General features: G+C 42.5%; 1 protein-coding gene across 1 annotated transcript; it reads right to left on the bottom strand.

Annotated features, from left to right (window-relative positions):
* Positions 1 to 3,485: 3,485 nt before the first annotated feature.
* Positions 3,486 to 22,340, bottom strand: LOC133967776 (neuroligin-4, X-linked-like). Its single transcript, XM_062403431.1, has 8 exons — positions 21,375 to 22,340; positions 19,990 to 20,142; positions 16,300 to 16,485; positions 15,325 to 15,775; positions 14,095 to 14,308; positions 13,223 to 13,347; positions 7,585 to 8,194; positions 3,486 to 6,490 (listed from the first exon to the last, which is right to left on the bottom strand). The coding sequence occupies exons 1-8, from the start codon at positions 21,850 to 21,852 to the stop codon at positions 6,083 to 6,085; spliced, it is 2,625 nt and encodes an 874-aa protein (XP_062259415.1). The 5' UTR covers positions 21,853 to 22,340; the 3' UTR covers positions 3,486 to 6,082.
* Between the last annotated feature and the right edge of the window lie 1,322 nt (positions 22,341 to 23,662).

Below are 23,662 nucleotides of genomic sequence, written 5' to 3'. Positions count from 1 at the left end.
GTTGTTAGATAAGGGGGAACTCATCCACGCAGAGGAGAAGAGAGGGGGGTAGACGGGGTAAAGGAGGAGGTAAAGATAAAACTGGGATGTCGAAAAAGACCAACAGGCGTGTAAGGGAGAGAAAAGACAATAAGATATATGAAGCAAAAAATAAAAACAGGAGCGAAGGACAAGAGAGGAATAGTGATGGGGAGGGAGGGAGAGAGGCGGATCAAGTGTTTCCCCTCTTTTCCCAGAGCCTTCCAAAAGAACGGCCAATCACAGTCAAGGGTCAAAGGTGCCAACCATCACACAGGCCAGAGGCTGAATTTCTTTCCTTTAGCTTGCCCCTGCGTAAAAAAGGGTTTATTTCGGGGGAGGCAGTGGAATTCAGGCAGAGCAATAAAAGCGAACGTGTCTCGGTTCCCTTAGCTCAAACCAAAAAGCCCCTGCTGAAAAGAATCGTATCTTTCGTGGACGTAACGTCATCACCGAACCTTGACGAGATAAGAGGAGGATAGTGTGGTGGTGAGAGAGAAGGAGGGTGATGAAGGCTGCAGAGAAAATGATTCAGTGACTCAGGCTGCTATGAGGAATTCAGCAGTGTGTGTGTGTGTGTGTGTGTGTGTGTGGGTGTGTGTGTGTGTGTGTGTGTGTGTGGTGGGGTATGAGGAGGCAAGCATGCATGAAAATGTGCGCAGTTTATTATGTATCGGTAGATGTGCAACAATGCGTGAGTGTGCGTTCAGACTGGCACGTGCAATGTGTGCAATGTGTGCAACTGTTTGTGTGTCTTGGCAGTAGTGATTAAGTACAACTAGCCTGCCAGCCAATAAACAACCAGAGAGGCTGTGTTCCATTCCTTAATGAGTTCCCCTTATCTCTTAGCCTCCGCTCCTCCTTCCATGCATCCTTTATTTACTCCCCTTTACATTATCTCGGTCACTCGTCCTTCCCATGTCCCATTGTCATTCATCTTTCATCCTCCACTGCTACATCTCTTCCAATGTTTCCTTTGCATGACCACTTTCTTTTTTAGCCTAATCCTTCCCTTCCCGCTTATTCACCCTCCGTCAGAACGAAAAGAGTAAAGTAAGACACTTTGTTTAAAGAAATTTCTTGCTAGCATTGAATGTAAAATGTATTGACATTCATGGTTCCCAGTGGAAGTTTAATAATTTTTGATGTTTTTTTTTCTAGGAGAATCGACTGAAAACTGTTTTCATTATCAATTAATCTGTTATTAGTTTTTTTTTTCAGTTAATCCATTAATCAGAGCGACAGTAAATAGTGTAAATGGAATAGGTGGCTCCGCAGAGGAGAGAGTGGAGGATATTACGTTTCTGGGAGTGCAGGTCTCTGACAATCTCACCTGGTCCGGGATCAGTGCCCGGATGGAGAAACGGGCCCAGCAGAGTATGTACTTTCTGAGGAAACTTAAGCGAGCATCACTTCCCACGAGGATCCTTAAAACATTCTACAGAGGTGTGATTGAAAGTGTGCTGACCTTCTGTTTCACCATCTGGTTCTCCAGCTGCAGTGGAGCAGACAGAAACAATTTCATTCTACACTGCATAGTTGTACTGTTTGGTTAGAAATGACAATAAAAGATTATTGATTTTTATGCCTGTTGTACTGTAGTGCTGGAACTAGCTGATGTCTTCAAATATTGTTTCCTCAACAGTTCAAAACCTAAACATATTCCATTTACCTTCATGTCTGTCAAAGACAATCATTAAATCCCCTTTTGTGGGAGGCTTGAAATGACAGACATTTGACATGATTGATTGAAACATTATTAAAGCCATTATTCGATAATACAACATGTTGAATAATTAACGTGTATAGAAGTTCTGGTCTTTTCCTCTAAATGTTTGATTTTATTGAAATAACTCAATACATATTTGATGGATTGCCTTGAGATTCACCACATTCATGTTTTGTTTAAAAAAATGTCCTTAGTGGTTAGAATCAAGTGAGTATTTCTGTGTCTCAGAATATGTGACTCCCAGCTCTGCTTTTAGCTACTTTGGTCATTGGTCAAATGGTCATTACCTTAAAAAATGATCAGGTAATCAATGACCAAAATAACAGGTCACACGTAGGACAGTGAGAGTTTTCATTAAGCACTAGGTACAATTTTTGATAAAACACTTCAGTGGAAAAATTCGGATCTCTGACAGGTTTTAAATTAGCTAACACTCAGTTATCACTTATGATCTAGTAGGTACCTCGCGCAAAAGGTCATGAAGCTCATAATGTCAGTAACAATAATTTAATATCACCTTGAAACAGTCTGCAGATGTTCCAGACTAAGAATCTAATCTACCAGGTGTCTGTAAAATGTTCTTATATAACCACTGACACACAGCATTTCTGATTTATATGTTTGAAAATCCTGATGAAACAAGTTCCTCCCGTTTCAGGTAAGATCCAATTATAAAAAGATGCTGAATTAACCTGTGGGAGGAAAAGGTTTCGATGTAAGCAACTGTGGATTCAGTAAAAAAAAAAGGAGCCGACAACGCAGTGGCTCTCTTCTCCGGGCGTCTCTGTGCACATGTTGACGTCAAACAAAGAGACACCTGGTCATGACTTGAACTCGTGCTTTCTAACGTGTTGCTGTCCATAAATCGAATTAACTGCAGTTATATCTAGTTAATGGGATTAGAGCGAGGACACAATGTAGGAGACATAAATCTGGTCTGGAAGGCTGCCATGGATTCGGTTCTTTCACATCTCACAGGGTCTCCTTCGCCAGCTGGCAGGGGCGGCTGGTCCATGGTGATTTACAGTAATGTCTGCCTATTTTGCTGCAGCTGTGACTTCAGTAATTGTCCAACATATGCAGTATAGCGAAAAAGCTAAATGATAATCCATAGGAAATTATTTTTACATGGGTTACATGAAAACCTATAGGATTAGTTTTTTTTTTGTTTATTTGCCTTATTGGATTAGAATCGAAAGGATTCAGTGTCTTACTTGAGGCTGCAGACATCAGCCCCTTTTTTTAGCTTCACAAAAACTGGGTGCATTGACCTCCTCAACTCGTGTTCCCTCCGAAAAATAGTCCAGGACAACCTGCTGTAAAGTCATGAACTTTCCTATAACAGGAACCAACCTGAACAGGAACTCTGAACTGAGCTCTAGCAGTGCTGGTATTGGTTGGTATAGGTACATTTTGTTATCCTTGAACTGACTTAACCCCACTTGTCTGCTAGCTATAGCTTCATATTTAAACGTGACAGTGTTAAAAGCTCATCTATATCTCTAAAGAAATGCAGATATGTGTATATCCAGCATTTCAAACTATTCCCTCGAGTTTCAATGTAAATTCTACCGCTGCTGTAAATTACAATGAATTTTCATAAAGTACCTCATAATTCAAAAAAGTAAAATCACCACAAGAATTCGGACTAATTATCAGAATTAAGACATAACAGACATTTAAAATGCTCATAAATTGTAAAATACTGATATTTTTATTTTTCAAAAATGCAGCAGAAATGTTTTATGCTTGACACAATCCAGCCATCCGCTGAGTCAATAAACCCATATGAAAAAAAAAAATATTAAAACAATCAAACATCCATTAAATGTTACTTTTATATTATTTTTCTAAAACTTCTTTGCTTGCCATCCACAAAATGTTCAGCTTTCAATTTTTCGCGTATTTTGTTGACAGTAAACTAAAAATCTTTCATGTGGAAGTTACTTAGGATGAGAGGAGGTTAAATAGGCCTCACTGTGACAAAGCTGCATGTGGTCGCACAGGTGAGGCTGGGACAGGGGGAAGGACGGGTTGGGATAGGACAAAGGAAAGTTTAGGGGCAAGGAAAGGAAGAAGAAAAAGGGAATAATACAAGAAAGTTATAATATATGTGTTAGGGCCTTACTGGTTAGGATGACATTGGGAGTTTGGGTCGGGTTGGTTGATACAAGATTATTTTAGCTTCCCAGCAGCAACCAGATAGACAGAGCTTGGCTATTTGTCATTTTTAGTGGCTGGTAAGATGGCACCATATCCCTCCGATGTGACTTATCAACCATTTGGAACATTTAATGACAGCTGTATTTGTCCTTATGTTCACACAGAGCAGTGTGACTTTAACATATTTCTGAGATTAAGCATTTCATTAAGGTTTTGGTTTTGGATTTTGGCTGAGAATTGAAAAGATCAATGCTCCCTTTAAAATATATTATGACTCAAAAAGCTGCATGTTTAGAGGGGTGTTTGCCTTCGATGTCAAATCTCTCAAAATCTCAAACAGAGCGTCCCTCCTCAGCTCCTCCCAGGCTCCACCTCAATCGTCAAATTTGGCTCCAGACGACTGACAACATGTGGGCAGGTCGTAAACTAAACCGTGTGAGTGATAGATCCACATTTATCCTATAGACCATGGGAGCTGCTGAGGACATGACATAATAGATTACAAAACAACGTGGCCAATTTCCTTCAGTTGGCAGCTTTAGGAGGGACGAGGTTTCAGCCAGAGCTCGGTGGTTCAAACAGGGGCTTGTTTAGAAATACCAGCAACTCTAGTAAAGCTGTTAAAGTCTGAAAAATGCAAAAAGAGCACTGGTAACTGTTTTGGGACACGCTGCGACTCGGGACCCCCTGAATCATCACCGCCTGTCTGTCTACAGAAACGCTAATTATATTTGGGTCGACAGGGTATTAAAAGTAAGGTCTTTAATTAATAATCCAGGAGGAAGGGACTGGGAGGGTTTGGGTACAAAGGGTTAAAGGTCATGGTTTTTGGCTGGTGCTCAATCATCAAACCAATATTGCATTATCTACACAGTACAAGCTTCTCGTTCGATGGTCAAACAAATAGACAGGATGGAGCGAAGAATGTCCTACACTTCAACGGCTAAACAAGTATCTAGATCCTCAGATAGTTAATAATTACTAAAATGACTGTGCATAGCAAATATAGCCTCTAAATAATGGTACTGTGTACATACTACAATGGGTGAGATAGAAGGACAACCAGCCTTGCTTTAGGACATCTATACAATAATATAGTAATATCTGAAATGAAAGCAATAATGTGGTTAAATAAGTCATGTTTTTAATGCAAGAGCAGGTAAATGCTATAAATCATAATATATCATCTGTATCTTTCCATTCTATTTACAAGAGTTGAACACTTAGCTGGTTAGAGTGATTCTTCAGTGAGTCTGGCGACGCTTCAGAGGCCCTTTGTTCTTCTGAAGCTAATTTTCCTTGGTACACGTTTTCATTTTCTGTGTTTTCCAGGTCACTCCTTCTCACTTCGTCTCCCTCGCTCTCACAGCTGGTAAATCCCTCTCAGTTAAATCTTAATCTCTTTCCCACAAACTGTCTAACTTTTCCTTCAAGATATGCTCTTTTTTTCTTTAACCCCCTTCTTCCTCCCTGTCTGTTTTTACATCCATCTCTCGCTGACACATTTTATATTTTCTCCTCAACTTAGTTTGATCCTTGGCAAATAGCGCCTTTGATCGTTCCTTGAAAAAAAAAAAAAATGCTACATTCACATTTCACAGGTTGTTCAAGTTGGCTTCAGCAGTCTGTGTGTGGTATCCCTAACAGCTCAGGTCTGCATCTGCTCTGCTCAGTTGCCGGCTGCTGCTTCGCTGTGCAGCGTGAGTACAGTAGGGGATGTAAACCGATCAATTACTGACCCCTTTTTTTTCGCCACAGCGCTCTTCTTCCTCCTCAGCTGGAGAAAAAAAAGCGGAAGATTTAATATCCAAAGTGGGTTTTGAGACAGTTGATGGATGTCTTGGCTCGTCAAATTCCAGGTTATGAGCGAATGATGCATAGAACTGCATCTCCTGGGAGTCAGTCTGCCTTCAGTTCCTCATGCAACACACAGCTGTCTGTCTCTTCATCCTGTTACTGAAAATGCCTTTCAGTCTCTCCATCTGTAACAATCCTGCAGGGTAATTAGTAGAGGTATTTAAGTCTTTTGTTTCACGTATGTTTGTGTGTGTGTGTGTGTGTGTGTGTGTGTGTGTGTGTGTGTGTGTGTGCGTGTGCGTGTGCATGTGTGTGTATATTTATACGTGTGTTTGTTGTAATGATGTCCCAGTGTGTGCAAGTATTTTGCTGCGGTTATACACGTGTAGTGGAGTGTGTGTGCGCGGAGATGTGTGTATGTGGCAAGTGTTGATTACTATACGGGCTGTGGTGTGTGTATCCCTGGTGAGGATGCCCCATTCTCATCCCCACCACTGATGCAGGCGTCATGGGGGTCATCGGCGTCCCCGGGGTAACAGGATGTGACCCAGGGGTCACCGGCAGCGACCCTGGGGTCAGAGAGGTCATGAGGGGGACGTCATCAGGTGAACGGCGCAGGGTGAGGGTGTAATCAGGGGGGCAGGTGAGGCGCACGGTGTCCAGGGTGCTGTAGATGTCCTGGGTGTCCATGCCGTCCAGGGCGTCCAGCGTGTCCAGAGTGTGATGGTGGTGAGTGTTGTTCCTCTCGTCTGCTGACGCTGCATCACACTCAAGCTGCTTCACCTACAAATGAGAAGGAAGCAGATGTTTCGCCATGTCAGTAAGGAAATCTCAGCCTATAAGTATGGATTAATTTCGTTACAGATTAATGTTTTTTTCGTGTTTCATTAATTAATGATGTGTGACGCTAACAATTTAGAAAATTTGGAAAGAACTTTAAAATTCCCATTGAAATTTCCTGAAGCTCAAGATGATGCTTTCAGATCTCCTGTGATTTTTTCTCGACACTGAGAGCTCGAGCCAAAGAACATCAAAACTCCAACTGAGCCAAACCAGGATTCAAACCCACGACAACACCTTGTCTCAATTAACAATTCCATTAAATCCAATATTATTATTTTTGTAAATCAACACCTTCCGTTTTTTTATAATCACAAAAAAGCAGTACATGTTAAGATTGTTAGAGTCCTACATTTGTTCCAGCCGGAAACCAGTAGGAGCTACAAACCAAAATTGAAAAGAAATGACTGTCTACAAACTAAAAACACAAAAATAATAAAAAAAAATACAAAAACAGCTTCAACGCTGAGCTATATTTAAATACCACATCAACAGTTATCTGAGATATTAAAGCAACTAACAGCTCAAAAGGGGCCAGGCAGTGACTGGATGAACTGGGAGGCAAAAAAAAAGATAATAAAAATCAGGTAACTTGACAGAGCTTCCAAAAGCATCACAACACACTCACTGATCCACACACACATTCTCACACTGAGAGTGTCTGCTGATCGCAGAGTGTGTTTCACAGCAGTGCTCTACTGGCAGCTCCACCGCCAGCTGCTCCACTTGCAAGAGAGGATTTCATTCAGAGAGTCGCACACGACCTCATCTGGCTTAATGTTACTTAAACCTAAAATAACATGTGCAACTTTGAGCACTGAGCACAACTTAAATCAATGCAAGCTAAATAACGTATTCATTGCGTAGCTGTGAAAACACACAGGCAATGCAAACAAATGGTAAATGGTCTGTGTTTATATTGCATTGTTTTCTAGTCTTGATGACCACTCAATTTACACACACATTCATACATTGGATGTATGGGCAGCACGGAGAGAGATATGTGCAAATAAAAACGCAATAACTCAATGACTCACCTGTAATGACATCAGTCCTTCCCCCTGTAGGTGGGCGGCGACATCTGCAGGTGTGATGTCTCGTCTCGGTGGAGGAAGTGGGCGGGGTCTACGATGCTCCAGACGTCTCTTGTCCTTCTTGTAGAGCAGCGCCGCGAACGCGAGGATGTTGAGAAACAACAGGGAGGCTCCGACAGCAATGGTCACAGAGAGTTCAGTGGAGTAGTCCTCATTAGGGATGCGGACCCCGTTTTCTTCTCCGCCTTGGCCCACAGCAGCCTCTGGAGGCGGCGGGGTACCTCCCTGTGAGCCTGGGTGACGGGTGCTGCTTGGAGGCCAACCTTTGGCCAGCCGCTTCGTGTAAGAGTAAGGGGTGTCGTCCTGCGGAGACGGACTATGCGTGAAGGAGGACACCGACTGGAGGAGCTCGTTGACATGATGCAAATGAGGCACCAGCTGGAGCCAGAAGGAGATTTTGGTGGCGCGGTAGTGATCTCTGACCCGGGGCTTGAGGCCGATGTGGAGATACAGCTGCTCTTTCGGGGTGTACTTAGACCACGCCACTTCCTCAAAGCGGTTCGGTTTCGTGTGGATAAACTTGGTATCTTGAGGAACTGGCTGGTTGGGATCACTGTAAAAAAAAAGTGAAAATATAATGACTGATTTATTGATATGTAAAGCGTAAGAGATGTATTCATTGCGGGATGGTCAACAAAAACCCCCCCTCAACTCAACAAGTAAACAAAACATGGAAAGATTTTCACTAAACTTGCTGGAATATTACTCGGGTGTGCGGGTCGAGCTGTTGTGGGGGGGGGGTGGGGGTCTGGGGGATGACAACCTCTCAGTAGAAATATACTTGTTGTGTGAGAGTGCCTTGCAAACCAGTATCTACTAAGTTTATGCTCTATCCTGCCTGCCTGCTGAAGATGGCAAAACTTTTAACGATGACCACCGGGAATCTGACCAGGGTGGGACTTCTCCTGGTGCTGCTGATGGTCAATCTGACTGTGACAGAAGGTCAATGTGTTTGTATGGGGAGAGGGAGAGAGAAAGCCAAAGACCCCTGTCTTTTTTACTGGATCTTTTTGATCCCATTAGGATTTAACCTTTTTCAAAATTTACTTTGGATCTGTTTAATATGCAACATTAGCTAGAATGGCACTTAGCAGAGTGCATACCTCCACCAAGGCCCAACCGTCCCCTTATGAAGCCATATTTAAATTAACTAGATCAACATTTTTATTAGGCTCTGCTCCAAATTGTACTCATAAATATTGGTCCTCCAAATGTATTCCTCTTTTTTGTTCGGTTTAATAGTGGGTAGCAACCAACGTCTAGGTGTATAACTGCCATATACTGTGACTTCTTCTTCTTCTTTTTCTGTGGCCGTCCAGCGGGTATGGAAGTACATCAGTCTCACCAGAGCTAGACATTTTAAAGCCTTTGAATTTCTAGCACTGAATTTTTTTTTTTTACGTTGAAATTATGCATTTGTATTTTTTGCCACTAAATTTTTGTATTCAAATTTTCAAAAGTATAATATTCAACTGCTAAAATTCAGTTGCAAAAATGAAGATGCAAAAAATTCGACTAAACACCCCAGATACCAGGAAAAGGAATTGGTAGTCTCGCATCAAACCAAACCCCTGACCAATCAGGTCATGTGTCAGTGGTCATGTGACCTCAGGTGATGCTTAGGACATACTGTCAGCTACGCTACAAGACCGGCCGTGGCATCAAACCAGCATGAAGTTTGGTTCGATGTGAGCCAATCGATTGCTTTTCCTGGTATTCCGAATGGGTTCTTTCTGTAAAAAAAAAAATCTATTACGCCCCACCCCTCTGCTAAATTTGATTTGGTTTAGTAGTATTTGCCTAATCCTGCTAAATAACTAACAGTCAAGAAAAAGCAGATGAAAACCTTCTCTCCTTGGTTGCACATACAAATTCTGCACACGCAGCACCTTCTCTCTCATGGGGGATGGGGGGGGGGGGAGGTGGCTGAGAGGGGATGGCGGAATTGCCAGTTTGTCAAGTGGGATGGATTTTTGGTCATTTTAGTTTAAACACAGTGGGATCCAAATCGCCTACTGGCTGAAAACATTAACTAATCACTTCAGAAATAAAAAGGAAAACAGAGAATAGATTAGCGCAGCAACAGTGGGACAGCTCTGAGCGTTTTAACTGTATGAAAGCAAAGTCATCACGGTGAAATAGCTGCTAACGACTACAGCCTCCCTCAACAGAGGCCTAAAATAAGTCTCCGAAATGAAATGCAGCAGAGAATACACCCACATGCTGTATCTACCATGCGGAGTCCACATATTCATTGAAAGCACCAATACCAGGATTTCACGATTTTCAGCTTTTCAACTGTCAGGGAGCTGCGGAGGACTTTTTCCTGTTGGCTTCCGTCCCCTGAAGAGGCTGAGTGTGTCTCTCGCTGGCCAGTTTCACCCAACCTGGCTCATGTCTCTCTAATCAATATCCAAGTAACACACAGAAAAAACCAGTGGCAAAAAAATACTTCTCAAACGAAAAAACAAGTTTTATATTTCTGTGCACATAGCTCAAAGGTGGTCTGGTTCCAGATCATCGATTTGAGTCCATATGCCTCACCTTTCAGTTAATGCTGTTTGTATAGTATATACAGCTGTACGTTTTCCCCTCTAGCGAACATAACATTTTATGTGTGCGTGTGTGTGTGTGTGTGTGTGTGTGTGTGTGTGTGTGTGGTACAGTGAACATATCCTCCCTGACACATCTATTTGTCGATTTGCCGACTTACTCGTGTCAGCAGCTCAGATGCCATAAATGAGACAGCAGCACGTCTTCACAGACTTGCCAGTTACAGACAATGTGCTCACTTGTCAATCACCTTATGAGCGTGGCACAAAAAGGCAGCCAGCGTGAAGACCTACCCGCACACATCTGCATGATTTCATACGCACATGCTGGGGCTTAGAAAATATACATGAGGGAAAACTGCATCCACGGCGCCCTTAGTCTTAGCCATAGCCTTTACTCAACAACACATGGATGGAATCTACCAAACTTCACGTGAATATTACTTGGAGAGTATCTCCACATGATTGACATTGAGTAATGATTGGTCTTGGGTTGGGGTGTGGGGGGGATGACAACCTCTCAGTAGATAAATGTTTTTTTGCCTCAATGTGCACAGCAAGTTTATGCTAAATCCTGCCTTCCTGCTGAAGACAGTAAAATATTTATGGATGGCAACCGACCGCCTGTGAACCCTAGCAGGTAGGATTTGTCCCATTGCTGCTGATGCTCAGTCTGACTGTGACAGTGACAGATGGTCAGTGTGTTTACGTTGGAGAGAGAGGGAGGGTGATATAAACATCGACTGAAAATCCTATGATTTCGTTCATTAACTAGGAGGGCACAGAGGAATCTTTACATCCCTCCTTTTGCTTTGCAGCCTGCTGCAGAAGTAATCACAATAAAAGGCTATAAGCTGCAGGCTGCTAACTTGAACTACTTGCCTTAATGCGCGCATGTTCATGAAAGTCAAAATATGTGTGAGCACTGTCCTGATTCTGTACTGCATGTTGTGAGATAGCAAGGTTCTGCTGTGATTTAGATCAAGGTCTAGACTGCAGAGGCCTCTGTAAATCTAAAGATCTCTCGGTGGAGCGAGTCTCGATTGGATTAATTACTGGTAATTATTCACTTGGAGCACTGCAGAAAGAAGGTCCATCCTCAACAATTACTTTTAACTTGTGTATATCATGTCAGAGCGGAGAGATAAAAGGTGCTCTTATCAGTGCGGATTGTCAGGTTTTTAAAAGTTTTAATGTGGAATTCTCTCTTTAACAACTGCATTTCTTTTAGCCACTGGCAGATCGTTTCACTTTCAATTTAATGAATTAGATATCAACAATCAAGGGGAAAAAAGCTCTGTCTTCGCTGCACCACTTTTTGCCCATAAACAAGTGAGTGAGGAAGACAAAGAGAGGATAAGAGAAGATCTATCAAACTGAGGCCAGCCTCTCGTTTTTCTTTAAGGACACTACCTTGGCTTTCCTCAAGGACTCTTTCAAGAACGGGGACTCTTTGGCTCCCTCAGCCAAGGTCCAAAGAAGAGAGGCCTCGTCAATATTTCCCCGTGACGGAGAACCCATGGGCTCCCTCGGCTAAAATTTGTCTGCAGTGCTGCTTTCATAATTGTATCTAAAGACGCGCTGTCTTCTTGTCAGACACCTTTTGAAGGGAAAGACATTACAATAACACATCCTTCAGCTGTGCACTTGTTATTTTGCTGGAGAAGTTTTAATGGTCTTAAAATGTTGCTTTTGGTGACAGAACAACTTGACAGAGATGCTGGATTTAATCTAGCTCTGCTGCACACATTTGCATTTTCTTCCCTAAATTATATTTAACTCATGCAAATTAGCCGCATACAAACATAATTTGCGGGACATAATTTTGCTTAATGCTACAGCAATCAAACCCCGTTATGTTCTCCCTTCTACTCTGCATCTTTGATTGTCGGCGCTCTGTGTTAAAAAACCCTGTCAGATAACTACAATATACACATGTTTACAATCTACTGGTACAGCAAATTAAATATAAGGAAAAGTTGAAGCAAAGTGGAGAGGCGTTGTGCTATTTTTCTTGATGACACCAAGGAGAATCTTGGCTGTCTCATTTCTAGCTTGGAGGAGATCTGTTCCTGTAAAATCAGGGGTGAGCTGTTTGTTTACAGCAACGCCACTCCCTGTTGCCAAAACCCTGTCTCCTCACAGAGTGAAAGAGAAAGGCATGAAAAAGGACAAATTTATCATCGACAGCGATGCTTTTTCAATTTTGTTTGCATATTCTAATGTGATTAAATTCCCTGGCTCTTATTCACAATTATGAGACATTGTCTATATGAGAGTGGTGATTATCCAGCCATCCATCCATCCATCCATCCATCCATCCATCCATCCATCCATCCATCCATTCATGAATTATCTACACGGCTTATCATTTGAGAGTCACGGAGGGGTGGAGCCAATCCCAGCCAGGATTTTCTTTTTTCCTTGGTAAACATTGCAACATTTCAAAGTTTTCCCAGGAAATTATTCATGGTTCTTTTTTGAAAAAAGTCAGGCATATTAAGGGAACTGATATCTAAGAGCATGTGTAATTTGGTGCAGCTGGATTTGAAATGAAGGGGACTTACTGTTGGACCTGGGCGGACGTATAGACTGCTCTCTGCTGGGTGTCATTCTAATTTATTGATTAGTTTGTTTATCAGCAGGTTTACGCAAAAACTGAGGAACATACTTTACATGAAACTTGATGAAAGAATGGGACATGGGCCAAGAAAGAGGACATTTCATTTAGCATTAGATCCACACAAAGGATCGGGACAAGCAACACTTTCTATAGTAGTGCAAGATTTCAAAGATGTCCGACAATGTCCCTGAAAATTATTCATTGACGTTGATGAAAAACTAGCAGGCATATTCAAATAACAACCTGGATTCTAGCAAATTTATATGTGGTTTCATAGTGGCCTGTTGGCAGAGGTGTCTCCTTCTATTGAGAAGCTTTGTGTCGTTTTCTAGATTTTTATCTAATTTTTATCGCCGGGCACAAGATAATCAATATTCCACAGTAGGAAAAACATTTTATAGCTCACCCAGTCTTGGCAAAGTTGGTCCAGTAAGTCATGACCACGGCGCTCAGCATCACGTCGTTCTTGGAGAAGTTACAGTTGAACAGATCAGTGGGTCCCACCATGGGCACACCGAACACATAGGGCACCTACACACATGCACACACACACACATGCATGTTAGAATAGCTTACTGTCGTAATCACGTTTCATCCAGCAACTGAATCACGTCCAACATCTAGCCCCATCGCTGGGAAGACAGACTTCATATGTAACTGCAGTGAACTTAAACTCAGGTCACTGGACTCATCTTCAGCTTGTCAAGTCATCACTGATACATCCCCACTCACACACAACACACACACGCACAAACATCCACACACATCCACACACGCAGATACATTTCAGTGTTGAACATCAGATAATCAAGTGTGCAACTAAATAAAAAAACATGGAAATAAACAGTTCACGGCTTAATAAATACGAAGAGAATATTACCATAGTAACATCTTATTCATCTGAGCAGTAAGTAAATAAGACGGCTTCCGAATCAGACCGGCAGCAAAGGATATCTCAGATATTTCATGCTGTAGTGAGTTGCTTGATCTGACTTATTAATCACTGTGAACAGATCAATATGGCGAAGCACTTCAAGGGTATCCAAACCAAGAGCTTCCTATTCATTGTATAAATAATTCAAAAGTCTTTGAGACATTAGTCACTATCATTTGCATCTTGATTCAATTTAGACTTGTTACCACCCGGTGACTGTGTGACGTTTGACAGCTTCACTCCTTTCCTCAATATCTACCGTCACAATCAAAATTGTTTTACTTCGCCTGTAGCAATCAATAATGTTCTTTCTTTAAAGTCATACCACACTGTGACATCCTTACCTCGTCACCGTGGGCGGAGTCGGCCCAGGGTGGAGTGGCGTCACTCTGGCAGTGGTGGTAGAAAGAGTAGAAATAGGTCGGAGAGCCATACTGAGCGTGAAGGTCGGCTGTGGCGATCGCTGGCGCCACCCACTGGTGGTCCGTAAAGAGCGCCACCAGAGTCTTCCGCCTGGTCTCTGCGTTGTCGCGGTCCGCCCAGTCCGTGTACATGAACCTTTAATGAAAACATTTAAAATAAGACAATAGGATAATTTGTCACCCGAATAATTAATGTCAAGTAAGTCTTTCTATTAATCAATATTTCAAATAAAACTATTGTTGCTCTGACAGTATGTAAAACACAAATTGCAGGTATTACAGAATATGTATATTATACAAAATTACATTCCCATTCAGGTGACAGTCTAAGACTTTTGGAGCGCATTGTATTTACCAAAGGCAAATGTATGCATAGACATCCGTGTCAATGGTGAGAGTGGGGGATCGATGCCACTCTGTATGAACCATAGGTATAGAGCTGCAGTGAGGGGACAGGTAGCCTGGTTCAACATTTCTGCCTACCAGCTCCTCTAAGGACACTTTCACACCTACCTTGTTTGACCCAGACCTTCTGACTTTTCAGTTTAGTGTGAACCAAAACAGCAGGTGTGAAAAGCGTTTCGGATCAATGGAACAAAAGTTTGTCCAACCAAAAGAACAAACCATGGTTTAGTTCCTTTGCCGTATAAAATCTTTTTTTGTGGTTCAGACTTTCAGACCAATTGCAGGAATTGGAGATAGCTTTAAACGATAGAAGAAGAAAAAGAGGTGGGCACAGCTCACAGGATTGCTTGCCGTCTTTTTCCTTTTACCATGCACCTTATTCAAACAAGTTAGTCTACACAATAGCCCTATTGGGACCACGCCGACAACAGACACACGCCTGTCTACCAACCCATCGATGTCAAGTATATAGGTTGACGCAAAATGTGAAACCAAAACTAACTAGATCAAGGTTAAACAATGTAACAAAGACATGGACCTTGGTTCAGACCTCGTAGACCCTGTTCCAGACTTTGAGCTGTGAAAATGTCCTAAACGAAAGCTAAAACCAACAACCTGGAATTTCTTTTTTAAATAATCATTTCCCAGTTCTCTGCCAGATGCATGGATTCCAGAAAAACAAAGTGCCTGGGCAAGAAAGAGTCACTTGTAGTTTGTACATATATATTCAGACATGCACTCACTCACCTTATGCTCTCTCTCAGTGTGTCTCTGCCTTCTGGGTATCCATATAAACTATCCACAAAGTCTGACACAGCAAAGTCAAAGTCCTCAGCAGTGACGCCGTCCTCTGAGTCCACGATGCCCTCCACGAACTTCACGCCCTCGCCCTGATTAACCCCCAACATTACGTCGTAGTTGAGAAATTCTCCCTGCTCCATCAGAATCTGGGGGTCATCCGGGATGACATCACCGTCAATCACCGGGGCAAAAGCTGTGTGATATTTGGCCGGCGTTATGCTCTGCTCCACCAGCTCCCGGTAGCTCCGGCCCTGAAGGCAGGCGACCAGTTGGGTGCTGTCGTCGATGCCGCAGCCCACTCGCTCGCCAAGCTGCCGGGCGTACTTGCTTGGCTGGTAGTTGACAGCCCAACTGGCCAGAGCGCTGCCACTCTGGATGATGGCTCTATGGAACAGGTCTAAGATAACACATGAGCACACAAACATTAATACAAACGGGTGAATAAAAGCACAGAGGCACACACATCCATACATTTATGGAGGCGTATGCATGAGCGCACAACGCATATTTGCACACTTGAAGGGGTTACACAGTACATTTCTAAACAGATGCAGGACAAACAATCACATAACAAGAACATTGAATGGACATGCATTATTCAGGAGAACGACAGGTCATGGTAAGAGCAGCAGGTTCAGGTAGGTGAGGGTTAAAAGATTAAAATAATACAGCTCTGAGCTATGTGAGTCATTGGAAAGCTCTACTGTATAATTCAGAGGATTCAAAAGCTTATTCAGGAATTTATACCAGTAAATGATGTAGTGGTCCACTGGCCACCTTGACAAGTTTCCTAACCCAAAATGTCAAAGCTTTCACAGCACCAACGATCACAGGGCCCTGCCTGTCCGTTCGCCTAAACTCTTCCACATCTGCGCCACATGCAGTCGAAGGAGGGTGAGCAGCGTCTCTGTTTCCCCTTACCTTCAGAGTAATGAGACAAGGTGAGCAGGCTGACACAGGAGGCTCCGGCCCCGGACCCGAACACAGTCACCCTGCCTGGGTCTCCTCCGAAGGCTGCGATGTTTTCCTTCACCCAGCGCAGAGCCTGGATCTGATCCAACAGGCCGTAGTTTCCTTTTGCTGCCTGGTCACCAGTACTGAGAAACCCTACAGGCAGAAAGAAGTAGGGATGTAAGAACCTGTACCACCTCATCGTGAACTCATACCACTTAATTCTGAACTAGACATTTGTTTGTTTTATTGTTTGATTTATGTTTTTACTGATATTTGATTTGAACTGTTGAATTTGTTTTTCTTACTGCTTTAATTATTCAATTCTGCTCTTGCATCAACTTGTTTGTTTGTTACTGTGCTGCACTGGCTTTCAGTTTCTGCACTTTGCAAACCTGTTTAAAAAATAATAATAATAATTATAATAATAAATGATACATTTTTAACTCTTTGTTAAATAATGAGTCAACCTACCCATGTTTAAGGATTGAGCATCAACCTCGTACACAGTATGATATATTGATAGGTTGGACATGGTATCATGGCATCCCCACTGTTAAGATTAATTATGCATGAGTCTCGTTCATCATATATTTAAAGAGCAAATGAATAAAGAAATATGTACCTCCCCTACAGTCCCTTGGAACTTGAATCAAACCAACAGGAGACATACATATGCATGTAGAGCAATATCAGCCCACACACACACAGAGACCCAACATACACAAATACGCGGTTGCAAAGGCAGCCATCCCTTATTCCCTTTACTGCTGACTTTATTAAGTAAACACAAAGGATCCTAATGGCTCATTCCACTGCAGTATATCTCATTACTGCAGAAAACTCGTTTTCTTTGAACCTCAAGCTGGCCCTAAACACACAAGAGTATAATGAGCAGGAAAAGCAGCCCTGTTAAAATAATACATTTCATCACTTATGTGCATTTTGTCAGAAATCCCTGTCATGCAAAAAGAACATTATATGGATATTATGTTAATTGGATTGTAATAACAGTTTCAGCCCGCCTTCAAATATACTGCGAGATGTGTGCTTGCATACTGTAGCGGGATTTAGGTCAGTCGTTCTTTACATTTCTGCAGGAACATGCTCCAATTTGAGCTGATAACAAAGAGATTAGCAAAAAATAAGAGTGTGCATGATTATACAATGTGATGCATGTATGGGCTCACCTCATTCACGCTTATGATGACAAGGGAGGAGAGGAAGACAGCGATTTGTAAGGATGGATGGTGGATCATGGTGATGATGACGATGAAGATCATATTGACGATGGTATAAAAACCAAGGATGGAGATGGAGACAAAATGGAGCATGTTGGATTTGTTTGGTTCACTGTGGTGATTACCTTTTTTTGTCAAAACTAGACAGAATTTAGTTTCAGCCTCAAAGCAGTTGCAGATTTATGCCATCTTTTAAAATCAATATCTAATGAAAACATTGAAAGCCTCTACAAAATGGAAAAGACAGCATGGATCTCTTAAACTGAAATCAATATTTTTTGTTTGTTGAATCTCTAAACCTTTTAACATGTTTTCAACTACAGCTCCAGTTTGTTTTCAAACCAAATCTCTAAGGTGACCACAGGTGGCTTTCTTCCTGGAAGAGAAATATGGCACATACTATTTTATCATGCTTTGCATGTACACATGAACTATAAAATGTGCTAAAACTGCATGAAAAGATAGGGCGGGGAATTAGGAGCACTGAATTATTTAAGGAGGAAGAGCAGCCAAACGCCCTGAGAATTCTGCCTTTACTTTTGCATCTTTTAAAATAAGTCAAATTATTCAGGACAAAAACAAATTTTAAAGCCCCAAAATAACACTCACCCACTACAACATCAATGCATATTATCGAATAGAACTAATGATCATGGCATATGAATGATTTAATATTGTTGAATAGATGGCACCAATCAATTACAGTGAGGACATGATTTAAACTAACCAGTGGAATGATACTCAGCTTATACCGCTGACTTACTGTCAATATATCAATATAATCAATATAAAGGCTGTGACGCTACTCAGTGCACATGCCTGCAATGTAGAACAATCACAGATGCCTTCATTAGCCCCCCTGTGCCCCCGCCCAGGCTCAGTTAAAAAAATTATAATTTCAGCCAGAAAAAGCTTACAACGCTCGTATCGTAAGATATTTTATTCATTTGGCCTGCGTGCTTCACGTTTAAAATTAGAAAACCACAGGGAAACAGACTAGAGCTGCAGCTAGTAGTGGATATAACTGGCTTCAGGGGGTTTATTTCCTCTAGGGACACCCATTTCCAACATATTTCCACTCAAACAAATAAAAAAAAAGATAAATTGAGGGCAATCTGGGTAAAAAAACAACTCTCTAATGATTTTTCCATTTTATAGCTCGTTGAAGGATTAAACAATCCAGATGGTAATACAAAAAAAAGGTAAACAATATCTAATTTTATGTATAGAAAATGGCCATACCCCAAAGAAATAAGGCAATGAGGGAAATACTACCTATGCCATAAATAACTATAAAATTTAAGGTGAGGAACAATGGGATGTAACATTTTAAAAGAAATTGTTTTAAAGTGTTCACATTGCATAAATGCTCTTTACTGATAAAAGAATGTCATCCAAGAAAAACGAGACAGGGAAGTAGCACTGAATTAAAACAACTTTGAAAGTGACTTTAAACATTTTTTGTTTTGTGATTAAGTGATTTAAGCTGTTGCCTGTGAATGTGAACATTACTTAAATTCGAGTTTGTCTAAGAGCTGTTCATCAATACTGGAGGTTTTTACCAGATGTGGTAATTGAACACTGTCTTTAGATTAAACGTGCATATCCTCTAGGGCTGGACAATATGTCCTAAAATAATAAAAAAGATGAAAAGGTTCATATCACTTGATATTGTAAATTATTATGATAAATGTCAAATTAATATAGTTTACCTGAGTGAAGGTGGAGGTTTTAAACTCTTTTTTATGATCAGAGAATGAATTACACTTGATTAACAGCAAAACATTTTACACATCTGTGGTCGATCCGTACTGAGTTATCTCCTCACTCTGCTTATACAATGCATAAGCATTGTATCAATATATATTGAACCATTTCATTATTATTGATGAACATTATATTACGATAATTGCTGCCATTGTTTTATTATCCATTCATTTGCATGTGAAATGCATGCAATGCATTCCTTCTAGCCCCTTTACCTCCCTTAAGAAAATTACTCTACAGCAGGCATTTGATATAACAGAGATGTTATCAGGTTACCCAGAGAACCATGTCAGTAATTGCACTTCTGTTGTTCTTGCTCAAAGGTGGAGCGCGCTGCTGAAGCACCACTACAGCCGTTTAAACCCTGGATTGATAGACTGCTGCCTATAGTTTTCTGTGTGTGGAGCCGTCCCCTGAAGTCCAACTGACGCTACAATAACCTGTGTTTATGACTATATTATTTGATTGTTCCGTATCAATATCACAGCCACAATAAAAGTGATTTGAAATTAATGAGAAAGATGCATACATTTTACAATACAGATGTTTTTACCAGTGACAGATTTTAACTATATACAATCACAGCAACATCAAATTAGTATGAGCAGACTGTGCACACGATACATGAGATAAGAAAAATATATAATTTTACCCAGTACTCCCAGGCGGTAGTTGAGTGTAATAACAATGACGTTGCCGTAGCTTGCCAGCACGCTGCCATCCATCATGTTACCAGTGCCCTCTGTGTACGAGCCACCGTGGACATAGACCATTACAGGACGCTGACCTCCCTCCTCGTGGATGTCTGGGAAAGAGAGAGAGAGAGAAAGAGAGAAGATGGAGGATGACTGACCACCTCCTTATCCCTCCATTGCACCTGCTGTTTGAATAAAAATAAAATGTAGACTTCATGTGTGTGCCCACATGTCCATTTATATGTATCTCGACCTTTCCTCCCGATGATGTGGTCTTATACAAGCAGAGGCGGAATTAATCACTGCCTCAGCCGCTTCCAATCTGGGTTGGTGTGTTTACTTGTATGGCTGCACATGGCGAGGACTGGTTTTTACACCGGAGAGGGAACAATTTGGGAAAGTGAGGACATTTTAATTCGTCCTCACTGCCTGAAACACCTTCAATGCTTAGACGTCAGATTTAGTTACGACGGCTAGAGTTAGGATAAGGGGCTGGGGGTTGTATCTTGGCAATGTGTGTCCTTACAAAAGGGAGAAGTACAAGTGTGTGTGGTGCTGCATGCATATGTGTGAACCAATATGTATGCATGAGTGAGTCTGTGTCCTTCCCACTTTGCTCCACAAGTAGAGGCGTTAACCCCTTGGCGACTGGCACAGGTGTCTGCATATTAAGTGTTGGTTCAACCAGTGGTGGGAACACAGTGGAGGGGACAGGTGAGTGGCGTGTCTCATATTAAAGATAAAGAAAAAAACTCAATAACTTAAATTATTAACTTTATTTATTTATTTAAGACGGCTAAGTCTTCGCCCTCAGAGGACAGTTGCATATTTTATTCCTTTGTCACGGCCCAAACGCTGCTGATGGTCCTCTCTGGTTAGTGGCCAGTGCCACTTTGTATTTACTTGGGACTAAAATGAACCTAAATCTAAACATCTATGATTAAATATTTACACATGCCCCCAACAGAGAAATCGATGTATGTGGGCCACTTCAGGCAATGTCGCGGCACTTGGTCTGCATAAAATGGATGTGAGCCCAAAGTGGCCTACTTGTAACATTGCACTGGGCCCAAATATCCCCCCAAAAATGGTAAACAAAAACACCTAAAGAGGCCCATGTGGTAAATGATGACAATGGCCCAAATAGCACAAAACTAATATGGGGCACCTTTGGTTAACGTGCCATTTTGTTATGGCTTACTTGTGGCCCAGATCTGACCTACGACAATGAAACCCCCAAGTGTCAACATCCACGCCTTCTGTGGGCTGGTTGACAGTGTGGGCCAAATCTGGGCCAAAACTATTTTACTGAGTACAAATGACCATCACTGGGTTTTCTTACCTTCCTCGGTGGGCACGTAGATATTGAGGTAGAGACAATCCTCGCTCTGGTGAGTGAGGTACGTTGCTGCTATATCCAGGTTAGCTGTGAGCCAGGAGGGCATCATATCTCCCAGCATGCTCCTCTCATCCAGTGACTGCGGGCACACGGGAGCAAACTGTGTCACGTTTCGTATTCCAGGCCAGGGCAGTGGAGGCTCCGGTGGCTGGAATCGCCTGTCTCCCGTTGGAGGCCTTGCATATGGTACTCCCAGGTACTGGAGGACGGGTCCCAGGAGATCTGAGGGCAGCGGGGTCAGCATGCCACGGATGCGTCCCTGCGCCGTGGAGATGACGGGCACGGTCTGCTGCGCCGACACCGGGTCGAAAGAAAGGGAGAGGCCGAAGGCGAGGAGGAGGGATAGGAACCCAAATGGAGAGGATAAGGGTGGGAGAGACGATAAGGGAGGCGGAGTTCTCCTGGTCCCTGATGCAGACATGATGGTGTATTTAGGAGTAGCTTGGAGATGGAGGATGTTGAGAGCAGGACGGCGAGGGTAACTTTCAGATGTATCCAACACTCACACACAGCTGCTGCTCAGCTTGGCCCATAGCACGTACGACACAGAGTCCAGGCTCTTGCAAGCAACCTTTTCCTCTTGTGTGTTTGCCTGTCGATGAATGTGTGTGTGATTTTGTGTGTGAGTCACTGATTCTGTGCCTTTGAGTGTGTGGTGACTCAGTCAGTGAGTCCCTTGAATACGTGTCTGTATGTGTGGAAGTCTTTAAGCGAATGTGTATGTCCTGGACTGGCGATTCGAGCGTGTGTGTGTGTGTGTGTGTGTGTGTGTGTGTGTGTGTGTGTGTGTGGGTGTGTGTGTGTGTGTGTATGTGTGTGTGAGTGTGTGTGTGTGTGTCTCGTTATGTAAACAGTAGCATCACTGTTCCTCTGTCACTCTCTCCTTCCGGTCACCCCCATAACAAGTCCAAAGTGCCTCCTGGAAAAGAGGGAAAGAAGAGGCAGAGATGGAAAGAAAAGAGGCAGATTGAATTAGTCGCCATTGGAATAATCACAGTGTAAAATGAATACAAATGACACACACACACACACACACACACACAAACACACACAGGAGGGATGCACATGACATCAGAGCGATGGGCTGTGCTACCTCGCTGCTGTTCACGTTAAAAATAGATATGAGAGCGATAGATAGGGCAAACGAGATGTTGTCCGCTCAGCTTAACTTGGTGTCGGACTGTCAGGGCTGCTGTGTCACACAGTAAATGCGTATGTGTGTGTTTAAGTATGTGTGTGTGTGTGTGTGTCTGTTTTGAACTGCAGACATATGTCACATCCTCACTACACACTCTTTATGAGATCACAGGACCCTGGTCGAGTTGCAGCGGGTGAGGTTGGAGAGGGTTGGGAGAGTCACGTCTCATGCTTAATTAAACCCTGAATACACTGCGGGGCTCCTGACCTGCATGTAGCATAAGGTAGGACGCCTGTGACACACACACACACACACACACACACACACTTTGTTCTTTATCTCACTCCCACAGATGCATGCACACACACCTTCATTATGTCTCTTAATAATAGACACAGACACTGAATCTCTCTCTCCTTCTTTCTCTTTCTCTTCCAAAGATGCACACACACACACTTTCTTGATCACACACACGCACAGCTGCTCCCCAGCCGACACTGCCTTCTCTCTCTGAGGGCCTTAGGGCAGAATATTAACACATGGAGAGAGCAACATTAATTTCCCTGTAATGACACACACACACACACACACACACGGAGACACACACTGACACACACAACCGCACACACAGTAAAGACATTAGATTGTAAAGATGACCAGCAAAGGCTACTCATTCCTCCTCCCCATGTTGGCCGTGGGATTGTATTGGTGCTGTCCAAGGTGCTAGTTAACATTCCAGTGGTGATCACACACACGCTGATGAATACTGCTCCATTTATCAGGGCAAAACCCGCCTGCCACCCTCCTCCTTCTATGTTTTCCTCACAGAAACAACCGAGCCGCATTCTTTCTTCTCAATCACCGAGCAAAAAACAAACAGATAAGAGCAAGTAGGAGGGGGAAAAGAAAAAGAAAGAGAGAACAAAAAACGCTTGGCTGCGAGGTAGATGGAGGAGATGGAGCTGACTACGGCAAAAAAAAAAAAAAAAAAACACACACGCACACACAAATGCAAAAGCCACAACCTGCATCCCCGCTGCAGAGTAAGAGTGTTAACCGATAAAAATGTCAGTTGCATACTGCACCCCGTGAG

Source organism: Platichthys flesus, chromosome 13 (genome assembly GCF_949316205.1).
Source record: "Platichthys flesus chromosome 13, fPlaFle2.1, whole genome shotgun sequence".
Classification (NCBI taxonomy): domain Eukaryota; kingdom Metazoa; phylum Chordata; class Actinopteri; order Pleuronectiformes; family Pleuronectidae; genus Platichthys; species Platichthys flesus.
This window is presented reverse-complemented; position numbering and strand designations above follow the sequence as displayed.